Source organism: Ctenocephalides felis, unplaced genomic scaffold (assembly GCF_003426905.1).
Source record: "Ctenocephalides felis isolate EL2017-DRISC unplaced genomic scaffold, ASM342690v1 CF-g0.4_SCAFFOLD_00845, whole genome shotgun sequence".
Classification (NCBI taxonomy): Eukaryota; Metazoa; Arthropoda; class Insecta; order Siphonaptera; family Pulicidae; genus Ctenocephalides; species Ctenocephalides felis.
The window spans coordinates 9,685,035-9,697,939 of NW_020536999.1; the positions used below are offsets into that span (position 1 = coordinate 9,685,035).

Below are 12,905 nucleotides of genomic sequence, written 5' to 3' on the forward strand. Positions count from 1 at the left end.
ATACGTATAAACAAATATACATAAATACCTAAGTATATGAATATTACATTCCCATTTCAAGAAATAAATTTTCTCCATCATCCATGTGTCATCGCTTGCTAATATTAAAAATTAATTTGCCACTTCGTAATAATTTTCTGTGGTGATTAAAAAATTTATATTATTCACGTAATAATTTTCCAAAGTAAATGCATTTAAATATACTTGTATCAAAATAGAAACACCGAATGACAGTTGACAATTAAATGTCGTTGAAAGTAAATGTCATGGATAAAATCATAGATTAAATAAACTAATGGATAGATAATATTATTTTCTACGTGTTAAATAAAATTTCCCTTTTCTAAAAATGTGTAATATAATTACTAACAAATTCAAAACTGAATTTGTCGATTTTGTATAAAATGAAATAGATGTTTTTCAAAAATGTTACCATTCTTCTTATTTACTTTTAATTTAATTCAACACCCTAGAAGTTACAAATGAATGGTTTAAATTTCGAATTTTTGATGGACTTGTATCAAAATTATAATAAAGTTGGAAAAGTGTAATATATTACATTCAAGAAAACAAGATACAAGAATTATTATTTAGGTAAAGTCGAGTACTTTAAATAAGAAATTTTAATTAAATTAGCAAGTAATGTGTCGATATTTGTATGAAATCATTAATTTTGTATTAATAATTATACACAAAATCCAAAATCCAAAAGAATGTGAAAACTTGAAATGTAAGCAATAAGTCGAAAGACCTAAAAGACTTGGATCGGATTATACCATGTTTTGTATAGAAAGTGTATAAAACTTCCAGTTTGATTGTATCACAAAATATAGACAAACTGATGGGGTTTATTGTTTTTATAATACCTCATGTATATAGCATTCAAACAACACTTAATCCTTATACACTTAAAGTATTAATATTTTGATTCTCTAGAAATTGTTTAGAATATTAGCAAAACAACGTTTGCCGGGTCAGCTAGTATCTTTATATTTTCCGAGTTTAAATTCCTAAAACACGTTTTCTTTCATAATGACCAACAAAATAATTTTATTCGTTATTCGCAATCTATTTGGTAAAAGGATAAATTTTGTACAAAATCGAATTTAAAACTATTAATATTTTGCACAATTCTTTTGGAGATTATTATTTGCACAGAATTGCATAACAATGATTATTTGTTATTTGCAAAGCGATTTTAATTGATGCCGTTGTGAAAGATTTTGAATTTGAGAGAGTATTTCTTTAATTGATAGGGCCAATCTGTTGAGCAATAAAATTTTATAAAATAAAAATTTGGTACATTCTCACAAATAATTCTTGCACGTTACATTAAATAATCTGGTTTAGAGTATCTAAAGCCGGCCACAGACGTAACTGTATACTTGCGCAACCTGCGACTTGCGCATGTATTCTGTAGCGTCTGTGGAGTGTTTTTTGCGCAACTTGACAGACTGGTGCAAGCGAGTAGACATGAGCACTTTTTCATTATTTTAATTGCGCAATCATTCAAGTCGACAAGTTCATTCGTTGGCCGCGTGTGGCAGCACATGTCCGTTTTTATTTTACTTTGTAGCGAATTCATAATACAAGTTTATGAAGTTATCGACAATTAAAAGTTATTAAATTAGCCCTCTGAACACTTTGAATTCTCTTCTGATCTGTAAATACATAAATTAATAAAAAAGATATATTTTTAGGTTATGTTTTGACATTTATATTTGACATTTGTGATATGCTTGCGCAAGTACTTGAACATAAACTTGAACCGTCTGTGGGCGCTGTGAAAATAAAAATGGTTGCGCATTCATTCAGTTGCGCAAGTATACAGTTACGTCTGTGGCCGGCTTAAATGAATTCAGTAATAACAATAAACATAGTTACTCATTCCCTAATAAAACTTTTGTTTCTGTTTTAAATTGTTTGTGTGTTGAAAGTAGAGGGAAAAAGATGTATAACCGGCTATAACCTTGATTCTTAAGACTTTGCTATTGGGAGATAAACGGTAATCTTTGAAAATCCATAATACTTTTTAGTAAATTTACTTTAATTCATCAAATGTTACTTGAAAATTTTTAAAAAGGAGATCAAAGAAGAAATACTTAATTCATTTTCTATCTATCCTCGCAGAAATTTGAAAATTTTGTATAAGCTCAGTAGTATTATTTACAATTATACACAAAATGCAGAATCCAAAAAGAATCTGAAAAACTTGAAACTTAATCGATAAGTCGAAAGACCAAAAAAGACTTCGATGGATTATATCATGTATTCTATAGAAAGTGTATAAAACTTCCAGTTTGATTGTATCAACAAAATATAGACAAACTAATGGGGGGTTTATTGTTTTTATAATACCTCATTGTATGTATATGGCATTAAAACAGCACATTCTTATATACTAGTTATTTAGCTAAAAGTATTAATATTTTTGATTCTCTAGAAATTGTTTAGAATAGACCTTACTAAGCAAATTGTTTGCCGGGTTAGCTAGTAAAGTAAAATAATTGTGCAAAAGTATAAAAATATGAATCGCATACCTTTTACATACAAATTGCACACGGTAACACACTTTATAAGTACTTATAACTTACTTATTCACTATTTTTATCACTTAACCTCACTTTTTTCACTTAACCTCACTTTACTGTTTACTGTTCGAAATCTGACGCACTACTGAGCTCCATGACAGCTAGTGCCGGCCTTTTATACCCGCGGATTCCGCTGTATCTCAAGAAGAAAAACGCAAATCCGACTTAAAATTTCGATTTAACTCAAACTAAATTGGCAAAAAACAGTGTTTGTCGCGCTAAATATCCTAAAAACAAATAAAAACTGGTAAAAACGTAATTGGGTAAGCACTATTTGTTCTGTAGTTAAAAATTACAACAACCAGTAATAAAGTATGTAATAGGGGATAAAATAGAAATATTATGTTAATAAATTATTAATGCATGATTTAGTAGTCATTTAATACTAACAAACTATCCAAAAATATATGTTTTTGCTTGGTTTCACTCAAAATCCACTTCTAACCTCAAAGCGGCACAAATGTCAAAACAACAATTATCAAAAACACAAATTTTTGTACTCATACGTACATAAAGTCTGAAAATATATGAAATTAATAATCTTACATAATAATTTATGTGAAAAATACCAAAATATATCAATTTGTTGCAAAGTTTGCATATTGACATTTAGTTGTGGGGTTATGTGGTTGTTTGTTTATATATATATACACACATTCTAATGCAAAACTTACATTAAATCGTAAGCTTATTGTGTTGTGCACATATGGTTAATATAAATTATCACCTGGATGAATATATACACACAAATTCCTTGTGGCTGGAAAACACACATTTTGACAGGTATTGAACTTACTGTAGGTCCTACGATATTCAATTAGGAGTCACATATAGTAAAACAGCAAAAGATTCATTGTAAAACAAGTGTCCAAACCGTAATTAGCTGTTACAAAAAGATCTGCAAGTCTCCACAATTCAACGAGAGATCTGTAAGGACATGGACATCTATTAGTGAGGTTATATGTGGTAGTTTGTTTATATATAAATACATTCTTATGCAAAATTTGTATCAAATTCTTAGCTTATTGTGTTGTGGACATATAATTATGATAAATTATCATATGGATGGGTATATACACACAAATTCTTTACAGCCATTGAACTTACCGAAGAATTCTGGTCCTTCGGTATCCAATTATGAGTCAAATATAGCAATACAGAAAAGGCTTCATTGTAAAATAAGTGTCCAAACCGAATTAGTTGTTACAAGAAGATCTGCAAGTTCCCACAATTCAACGAGGGATCTGTAGGGACATGGACATCTATTAGTGAGGTCATGTGAGATAGTTTATTTATATATATAATATATATATATATATATATATATATATATATATATATTCTTATGCAAAACTTAAATTAAATCATAAGCTTATTGTGTTGTAAATGTATAATTATTATAAATTATCACCTGGATGAGTATATACACACAAATTCTTTACAGCCATTGAACTTACCGTAGATATCTATTTGTGAGGTTATTTGTATATCGTAGAATTCAGATCCTACGGATATAACAATTCTGCAAAGGTTCTTTCTAAAACAAGTGACCAAAACCGAATTAGCTGTTACACCTGCTGGGACTGCAAGTCCCCCCAATTGAATAACAGGTTATCTGATATTTGTAAAGTTTTCTAATTGTTTGTTTATATATATGCATTAAATATGAAATGAATCGTCAGCTTATTGTGTTGTAAATATAATTATTATGACTGCGAAAAATATATAAACGGAAATTCTTTATTATTGTTTCAGTTCTCTAAGAGCATATAACTATTATAAATTTATTTATTTATTTATTAATTTTACAAGCCATCAGTATAATAATATTATAATAAGGCTCAAGTCAATATTTTACAGATTTAATATAATTTAATTAACTATTAGCTATTTTATTAATTATTTAATTTATTTACTGTGAACTTATTTACATTTTAATTTACAAGTTAATTTTAATTATTTTTATACATAACTATAGTTTGTTTGTTGCAAGTATAATTATGACTGCGATGAATATACACAAAATCTTTGTTATTCTTTCAGTTCTCGCAATCTCTACAAATGATGATTTAGCTTTTGATTTATAAAACTATAATCTGGACCTACAATGCACAATTATGAGTCAAATGTAGCGATATTGCAAATGTTCCTTTTAAAACAAGTGACCGAATTAGCTGTTAGACAAATATCTGCATTAAATTTCAACTTTAAAAATAGATATAAATATAGATAATGAATCATCACCTATCTAGGTGTAACAGATATTTCCCTTCCTCTTATATTTCTCTTATTTTGTGTAAATTATTTTTAAAGGTTAGAATATATTGTGTGCAATGTGGGCTCTTCGACATCTTCGTAACAAAGTTATATATATAATATAATCCTGAGTTGCAACGATATATTATATTATATAAAAAATACTCACTAGTAAAAATGATTTCAAATCTGTGTGCAAGGCAGCAAAATTTCTACACCAATACTTCTGGTTTTATTAAATCTACTGCAGGAGCCTCCTCTCAGGAGCAGTATAAAACACTGCTTTCATTTCCTGTTACATAAAAATAAAGCTATAAAAAATATAAGACATAAAAATCATAGACTAAAAAATAAATTTCAAAATTTATTTAAAATTAAATGTTTTCAAATATATTATTATAAATATAGTAACTTTAATTATTCGTATTTTATAGATAAAATATAAGAGCTTACAAATTGGACAATGACGATTGAGGGAAGAGCTTTTCCAGAGTCAATTATTTGTTCTACGAATCATCTGATCCCTTAACTTTTCAAAGATTCCTCAAATAATCATTTTTGAAATCAAAGAATTCTACAAAAAGTTTTATATATGATGATACGATCTGTTACTTCAGCAAACGTAGAAAATTAGATTATAAAGTTAATTAAAAGAAAATTAAAATTAAAAGAAAAATAAAGAAATATTATAAGGAAATTGAAGACAAAGAAGACTGAAGAGTTATATAAAGATGTTTTAATTATAATAAGTAGATATTATATTAATGTAATACTTAAATGAAATGTATATATAAATTATGTAAACTGTTTTCATAATCTCTCATACTAGGAACTTCTGTCTGTCTGAGATATGAAAATAATGTATGTATATATATATATATATATATATATATATATATATATATATATATTGTATATATATATGAATAAAAAGAAAAAAATTAACACGTAAAAAAACATTTTCAAAATCTTATCGTAAATTTTTACTATATTATTTTTTAAAAAATAATCGACTTTTTCTACTGTGTTTTTTTTTTTTAATAACATTTATTTATTTATTGTTATTCTAATAAGTCTGAATCTTTTTTACTAATATTTGTTTTTTAACCACTAGTAACATAGTCTATTAATTATGTATGAACTATAATAACATATTTATTAAAGTAAAATGCCTATTACAAAACCTATTACAAACATCATTCAATTAAAAATACACATCGCGCTTTCCGGTTGTCAGAGCGGGGATTCGAACGCGCGACCCCATCCACACGAAGGCAACGCGTTAACGACCTTCGCCACAACAATCATACATATTATATAAAAAATACTAAAAATACTAAACTCTGTGTCCAAGGCAGCAATTTTTTTTAGTTTTTTTACTGTTTATTAAAATGTGCAAAATGTGTCACCAACACTTCTGGTTTTATTAAATTTGCTGCAAGACCTTTGCTCTCAGTTGCATTCATTTCCTATTGCATAAAAATAAAGCTATAAAACATATATAAGACATAAAAATCATAGACTACAAATTAAATTTCAGGATAAAGGAATCTTCAGCCTGACATCGTTTAAGGAAAATTGCTGGAACTTCCCGTACCGTCGCGAAATGTTCGAAGAATTTTAAATGTTTTCAAATATACTATTATTTATTCGTATTTTATAGATAAAATATAAGAGCTTACAAATTGGCTGACAAAGAGCTTTTTCCATTTACATTTCACAGCGCAGTGGAACCCCCCGGGATGGGTTTATTTTCAATTTAAAACATTTTTTATCTATAGTTACAATTGAAAATACCTGATTTCAGATTTCCAGAGCGGGGATTCGAACGCGCGACTCTATCCATACAAAGTCAACGCGTTAACGATCTTCGCCACGACGCTTCATCGAAGATTAAATAAACAAAGTAATATTAAATAAATTAATTAAGTAAAGTTAGAATGAAGGATCTTATCTCATATTCATAAAATATATATAAACTGAATTGCAAAGTTAAGATTATTTATCTCTGAAGTATACATCATACAAAGTCAACGCGATAACGATCTTTGCCACGACGCTTCATCAAAGATTAAATAAACAAATATTAATTAAATTAATTAAATAAAGTTAGAATGAAGGATCTTATCTCATATTTATAGAAATATATAAACTGAATAGCAAAGTTAAATTTATTTATTTCTGAAGTATATAAGGAGCTTTGGAACCTTTAAGAAAGAAATAGAATTATATTTAAAGCCCACACATAGAAACGAGTGGTGTATGGCATCGTACCTTAAGGCAAATTGCTGGAACTTCCCGTACCGTAATGAAATATTCGAGAAATTTTAAACGTTTTCAAATATATTACTACAAATACTCTAACTTTCATTATTTTTGCTATCTTGTTTGTTATATCTGAGCAAATCAAATGTAAATTATAGATAAATCAATTTATCTCCTGAACATTAGCAATCGTCATTTCATTTCGAATTCAATTTCAAAAAAAATAGTTAAAGGCAAAGGTAGGCCCAGCGGTTTCGGAGATACAGAGCTAAGAGCACAAGCTTAAATTGTGAGCATCGACTTTGGAAAATACAATTTAAATTTATTTACTTATAAATAATTTAATTTTAATTAAACAAATTTAGATGATTTTTATAACATAATTTATTTAAAAAATATATCGGCATTCCTATTACTAAACTACTAGTTTGAAAATCAAATTTTCATAATGAGTAAATAACTTAACCTGCCTCGAGATTAATTAACAAGATTACTAATAACATTAATTTAATTTTATTTATCCATTACATATACAAACCTCGAGTTATCAGTTATATATTATTAGTTATATTGAAAATGCTTTATCCCGTTATCGAGACTACAAATTAATGGATACAATTCATAATTTTCCACACAATCATTCAATTATAAATATATATACAGACGAAAGAAATTATTTTACATACAAATAATACTTCAATGAATTAAAATTAATTTAAACTATGCTTTGAGTTAAGAATTATATTATAACAATTTGTGCACGTTATTGTTGTTTAAAAAATTGTTGAGCATTATTAAAACCTTGCAAAGTGATTTTGAAGATGTGGATGCAAATATCACCAGACTGTTAAAAACATTTAAAAAAATAATGTGAAATTAAAATAGGAAAATATAGTTAATTTTATTTTTTAATTATTGATAGGTTTAATTACAAAGGTAATCTTGGGTTCATTCACCAATATAAAAAACGTATCAAATGTGTCTTTTTACTATTTTTTTTAAATGACTCCAAGTTTAGTTTCAAATGAAATGTTTTTTTTGCAGTCTGGTATACTTTGTCAAAGCACCATAAAATAAACTAATATTTAAACGTAATATAAATACAACAATCAATTTTATAAAAATAAATAAATACAATATTGCAAATATAAAATAAAAATGTAAACAATCAATATTTAACAGATTAATAATTTTTTAGATAACTTTAATTTGTTCTCACAAAAAAATTAAAGCAGAACTGATAATTTGGTCCATAATAATAAAAATAGGCCTGTCGAACTTTCTTATATAATATATAAGACATCAAAAACTCATTTATCCCATATAAATGCGGAGGGTTATTATTGAATCGATAATTTACACATCCTTATTTTGATACATTGCAGATCGTGGCCGTCGTAATAGAGATCGAGGACGCTCACGCGACCGAAGAACTCGCGAAAATGTCGAACGAAGGCGCAGGAGTAGAACTAGATCAAGGTCGAGGTCCACATTGAGGTCCACGTCGTTTTCAATGTTCAGATCGTGCGTGCTTCTGTCGTCGACCATGCAAATGCAGACGACATTGACATTGACAGAACATCAAAATCGGCAAAATCAAACACGCCAAAACGCTTACATTGAACAACCAAGTATGGCAGCTCCACCAACACCGCCAAACACTATGTACAATCCACCTCCACCTGGGCCACCACTTCCTTCAATGCCGTACCCAAATATGCCGCCGATAAATAGCAATCGATACAATAACACGGTCCGCCGATGATGGTTGATGTACGACCTACGATGACAGGCGGACCTCCTGCTTTTCGGTTTCGACAGCCATTACTTGATGAGCCTCCAAGAGCTGCGGGACCACCACCTCAGCCGTATTACAATGGATGCGGTGGCGATTACGATGGCAATTACGGTGGCAGAAGAAATTTCGGAGGAACCTTCCACAACCTTCCACGACCAACGCACGGATATAAGCTCGGTGCAGTGGCGGATTCAGTTTCCGGGGGGGGCTCGTAATTGAAAGTTTTCCATAGTTTAAAGCTTTTCCATAGTTTTAGCTCTTAATATTGTCTTTTAGATAGAGCGCAAGTCAAGCTGCCTTGTTGGGCACACTGTTAATTATGGCCAGGAGTAAAAGGGCCACCAGGGGCACTTATAGCCCAAGTGCTCAAGAGTACTGCAATCCCAGGCTGGAAATGGATAATGTACTTAAACCACCTCCTGAGGAACCACCTGTTGATTTGATCGGGTGAAATAAGATAAGTAGAATAGAAATGTCTTATAATTGAGGATTGACGACCTCGTTTTTGAGAGAACAGAGCATCCGATTTGAATGATCTAAAAAACATTCAATTCGTAATAATAGAGAGAAGTGATTATTAGTTTTTGGTAAAGGCAGGCCTAACCATTTCGGAGATACAGAGCTAAATGTGCAAAAATGGCAGTTTTTGAGAGAACTAAGCGTCCGATTTGAATGATTCAAAAAACTTTCTGATTGTTTTAACAAAATAATTGATTTGAAAAAAAAATTGTTTCAAAATTTTTTTTTCAATTTTTTTTTTGTATATCGAAAAAAATACAGATTTTAATCGTAATTCTGGATAAAGTTCTAATGTACTTTAAACAAATATGTTTAACTTTACAATTCAGTTTATATAACTTATATATATTGGACAATGTTGCAATATTTATAATAATCTATTTGAAAACATTCAATATTTCTCGAACATTTCGTTACGGTGCGGGAAGTTCCAGCAATTTGCTTTAAGGCACGATGCCATACACCCCACTAGTTTTCTCTATTATATTGTCTAATAATTCATTTGTAAAATATAAAGTAAAATAATCTATTTGGATGCGCTATGCGTTTGTACTCAACTGCAGTACTATTTTGTAAAATTCATATAGAATTGTTTTTGATTTAAACAATAAGCACCTGAATGAAAAAGTACATTTAATTTTATCAGCATTGTCATTTATTTATAACAGTACAGTACTTTTTAAATGAACTGTAAAATAGAAAAACGAAGTCACTGTTTACGAGTGACATTTCAGAATATATTCTATAGATGCAATTTCATTGGCGGCAATGTACGAGAAATATGTCAAAGTAAATAATAGCAATAAACAAATTACCTATATTATGGTGAATTAATCAGAAATAAGTGCACATACAAGTAATTCGATGCCTTTCAAAAAGGCATATACAAGTAATTCGATCATCAATAAAATAGAATAGTAGTTACAAACAATATGAACAAATTAATAGTGATTACCTTACCTTAAGTTTTTCCTTATGACAGCCTACCAAAATTTGGTAATTATGTACAATGATGTCCCAGGTTCGCAGCCTCTTAAAAGCACATGGCAATTCAATTAAACGAAACTAAATAGAATAATTCGACCGAATAAAATTGTTTTTTGAGACAGTTGTTCCTCTCACGACGCCGGCCGAAGAACTGAACAACGTGCTCTGAATTTACTAGAAATTTTAATGTCATACGATCAGTGTTGCCAGGTCCACCATAGAGAAAAACTGTAGATAGGCCAGAAAAAATCTGTAGAAAACTGTAGATTCATAGATTCAAATTGAAAAACTGTAAATTTGCAGCTTTATCATTAAATGATGGTAATATTATATAGTTATAATAGAATATTTATAGCATTTAACAAAATATAAAATTAGTGGTATTTTTGAAAAAAAAAGCAAGCTCTCCTCTAGCGGATTTTAAGTGAACCCAACCCAACCCAACAAATATGGCGGATGACACATTTATGAGTTGAATTTGCTGTCAACTAATATTTGTTTTGATGTAAAACGTGCATTTTTAGGTTAGACATTTGCTGTAATTCATATTTCTTGCATATTCTCATCATTTTTTTTTTATGATTTTACAATAACAGAGGTAAGAATAATGAAATTCAAAATATAAATTTTGTTTGCCACTACCAATATGCATACTATTTACAGTCAGGAAGGATATTTAATCAGAAAAATATGAAGAAATTATGAAACTTTTGAGTATCTTTACGTTTTGAAGGTTTTGGCATACTTTAGAAAAAATTGTATTGATAGTGTAGAGAAATGTCCAGGTTTTGGCAAAGGCAAGACTTGAATTTTAATTCACTTATCCACTTGACTTTACTTTGCAATTCACTTTACGTGATTTTTAAAAATATGATATAAGAGTCTTCATTTTAATTCCGCTAGATTAAAACATTAGTAATAAAATTGCTAATACTTGATGCAACTTGCCTTGAGGAAAATGTTACTTAACCTAGTTTTTTTTACAGCTTCGTCCAATAACATTCCAAGATTTTGAGACTGCTTTGAAACGAGTTCGAGCTAGTGTATCAGATATGGACTTAGACCAATATGTGAAGTGGAATAATTTATATGGTTCTGGATAAATAATTCTGTCTGAAATCAAATAAATAAAAATATTTATTCATTAAATAATTTATTATTTCATTTTTGATATGCACATGTTCAATCGTAATCTTATAATAATAAATGATTTCAAAGGAATGGGATAAAGTTGCATAAAATACTATGTATATCACGCGTTAACGATCTTCGCCACGACGCTTCATCGAAGATTAAATAAACAAAGTAATATTAAATAAATTAATTAAGTAAAGTTAGAATGAAGGATCTTATCTCATATTCATAAAATATATATAAACTGAATTGCAAAGTTAAGATTATTTATCTCTGAAGTATACATCATACAAAGTCAACGCGATAACGATCTTTGCCACGACGCTTCATCAAAGATTAAATAAACAAATATTAATTAAATTAATTAAATAAAGTTAGAATGAAGGATCTTATCTCATATTTATAGAAATATATAAACTGAATAGCAAAGTTAAATTTATTTATTTCTGAAGTATATAAGGAGCTTTGGAACCTTTAAGAAAGAAATAGAATTATATTTAAAGCCCACACATAGAAACGAGTGGTGTATGGCATCGTACCTTAAGGCAAATTGCTGGAACTTCCCGTACCGTAATGAAATATTCGAGAAATTTTAAACGTTTTCAAATATATTACTACAAATACTCTAACTTTCATTATTTTTGCTATCTTGTTTGTTATATCTGAGCAAATCAAATGTAAATTATAGATAAATCAATTTATCTCCTGAACATTAGCAATCGTCATTTCATTTCGAATTCAATTTCAAAAAAAATAGTTAAAGGCAAAGGTAGGCCCAGCGGTTTCGGAGATACAGAGCTAAGAGCACAAGCTTAAATTGTGAGCATCGACTTTGGAAAATACAATTTAAATTTATTTACTTATAAATAATTTAATTTTAATTAAACAAATTTAGATGATTTTTATAACATAATTTATTTAAAAAATATATCGGCATTCCTATTACTAAACTACTAGTTTGAAAATCAAATTTTCATAATGAGTAAATAACTTAACCTGCCTCGAGATTAATTAACAAGATTACTAATAACATTAATTTAATTTTATTTATCCATTACATATACAAACCTCGAGTTATCAGTTATATATTATTAGTTATATTGAAAATGCTTTATCCCGTTATCGAGACTACAAATTAATGGATACAATTCATAATTTTCCACACAATCATTCAATTATAAATATATATACAGACGAAAGAAATTATTTTACATACAAATAATACTTCAATGAATTAAAATTAATTTAAACTATGCTTTGAGTTAAGAATTATATTATAACAATTTGTGCACGTTATTGTTGTTTAAAAAATTGTTGAGCATTATTAAAACCTTGCAAAGTGATTTTGAAGATGT

General features: G+C 28.5%; 1 protein-coding gene across 1 annotated transcript in view; it reads left to right on the forward strand.

Moving 5' to 3' along the window:
- Window positions 1-8,877, forward strand: part of LOC113377533 (uncharacterized protein DDB_G0287625-like) — a 13,651-nt gene extending 4,774 nt beyond the window's left edge. Inside the window, exon 4 of the mRNA XM_026617887.1 lies at window positions 8,498-8,877. Coding sequence (XP_026473672.1) covers window positions 8,498-8,877 — 380 coding nt within the window. The remainder of the gene's footprint in view (window positions 1-8,497) is intronic.
- The last annotated feature ends 4,028 nt before the right edge of the window (window positions 8,878-12,905 follow it).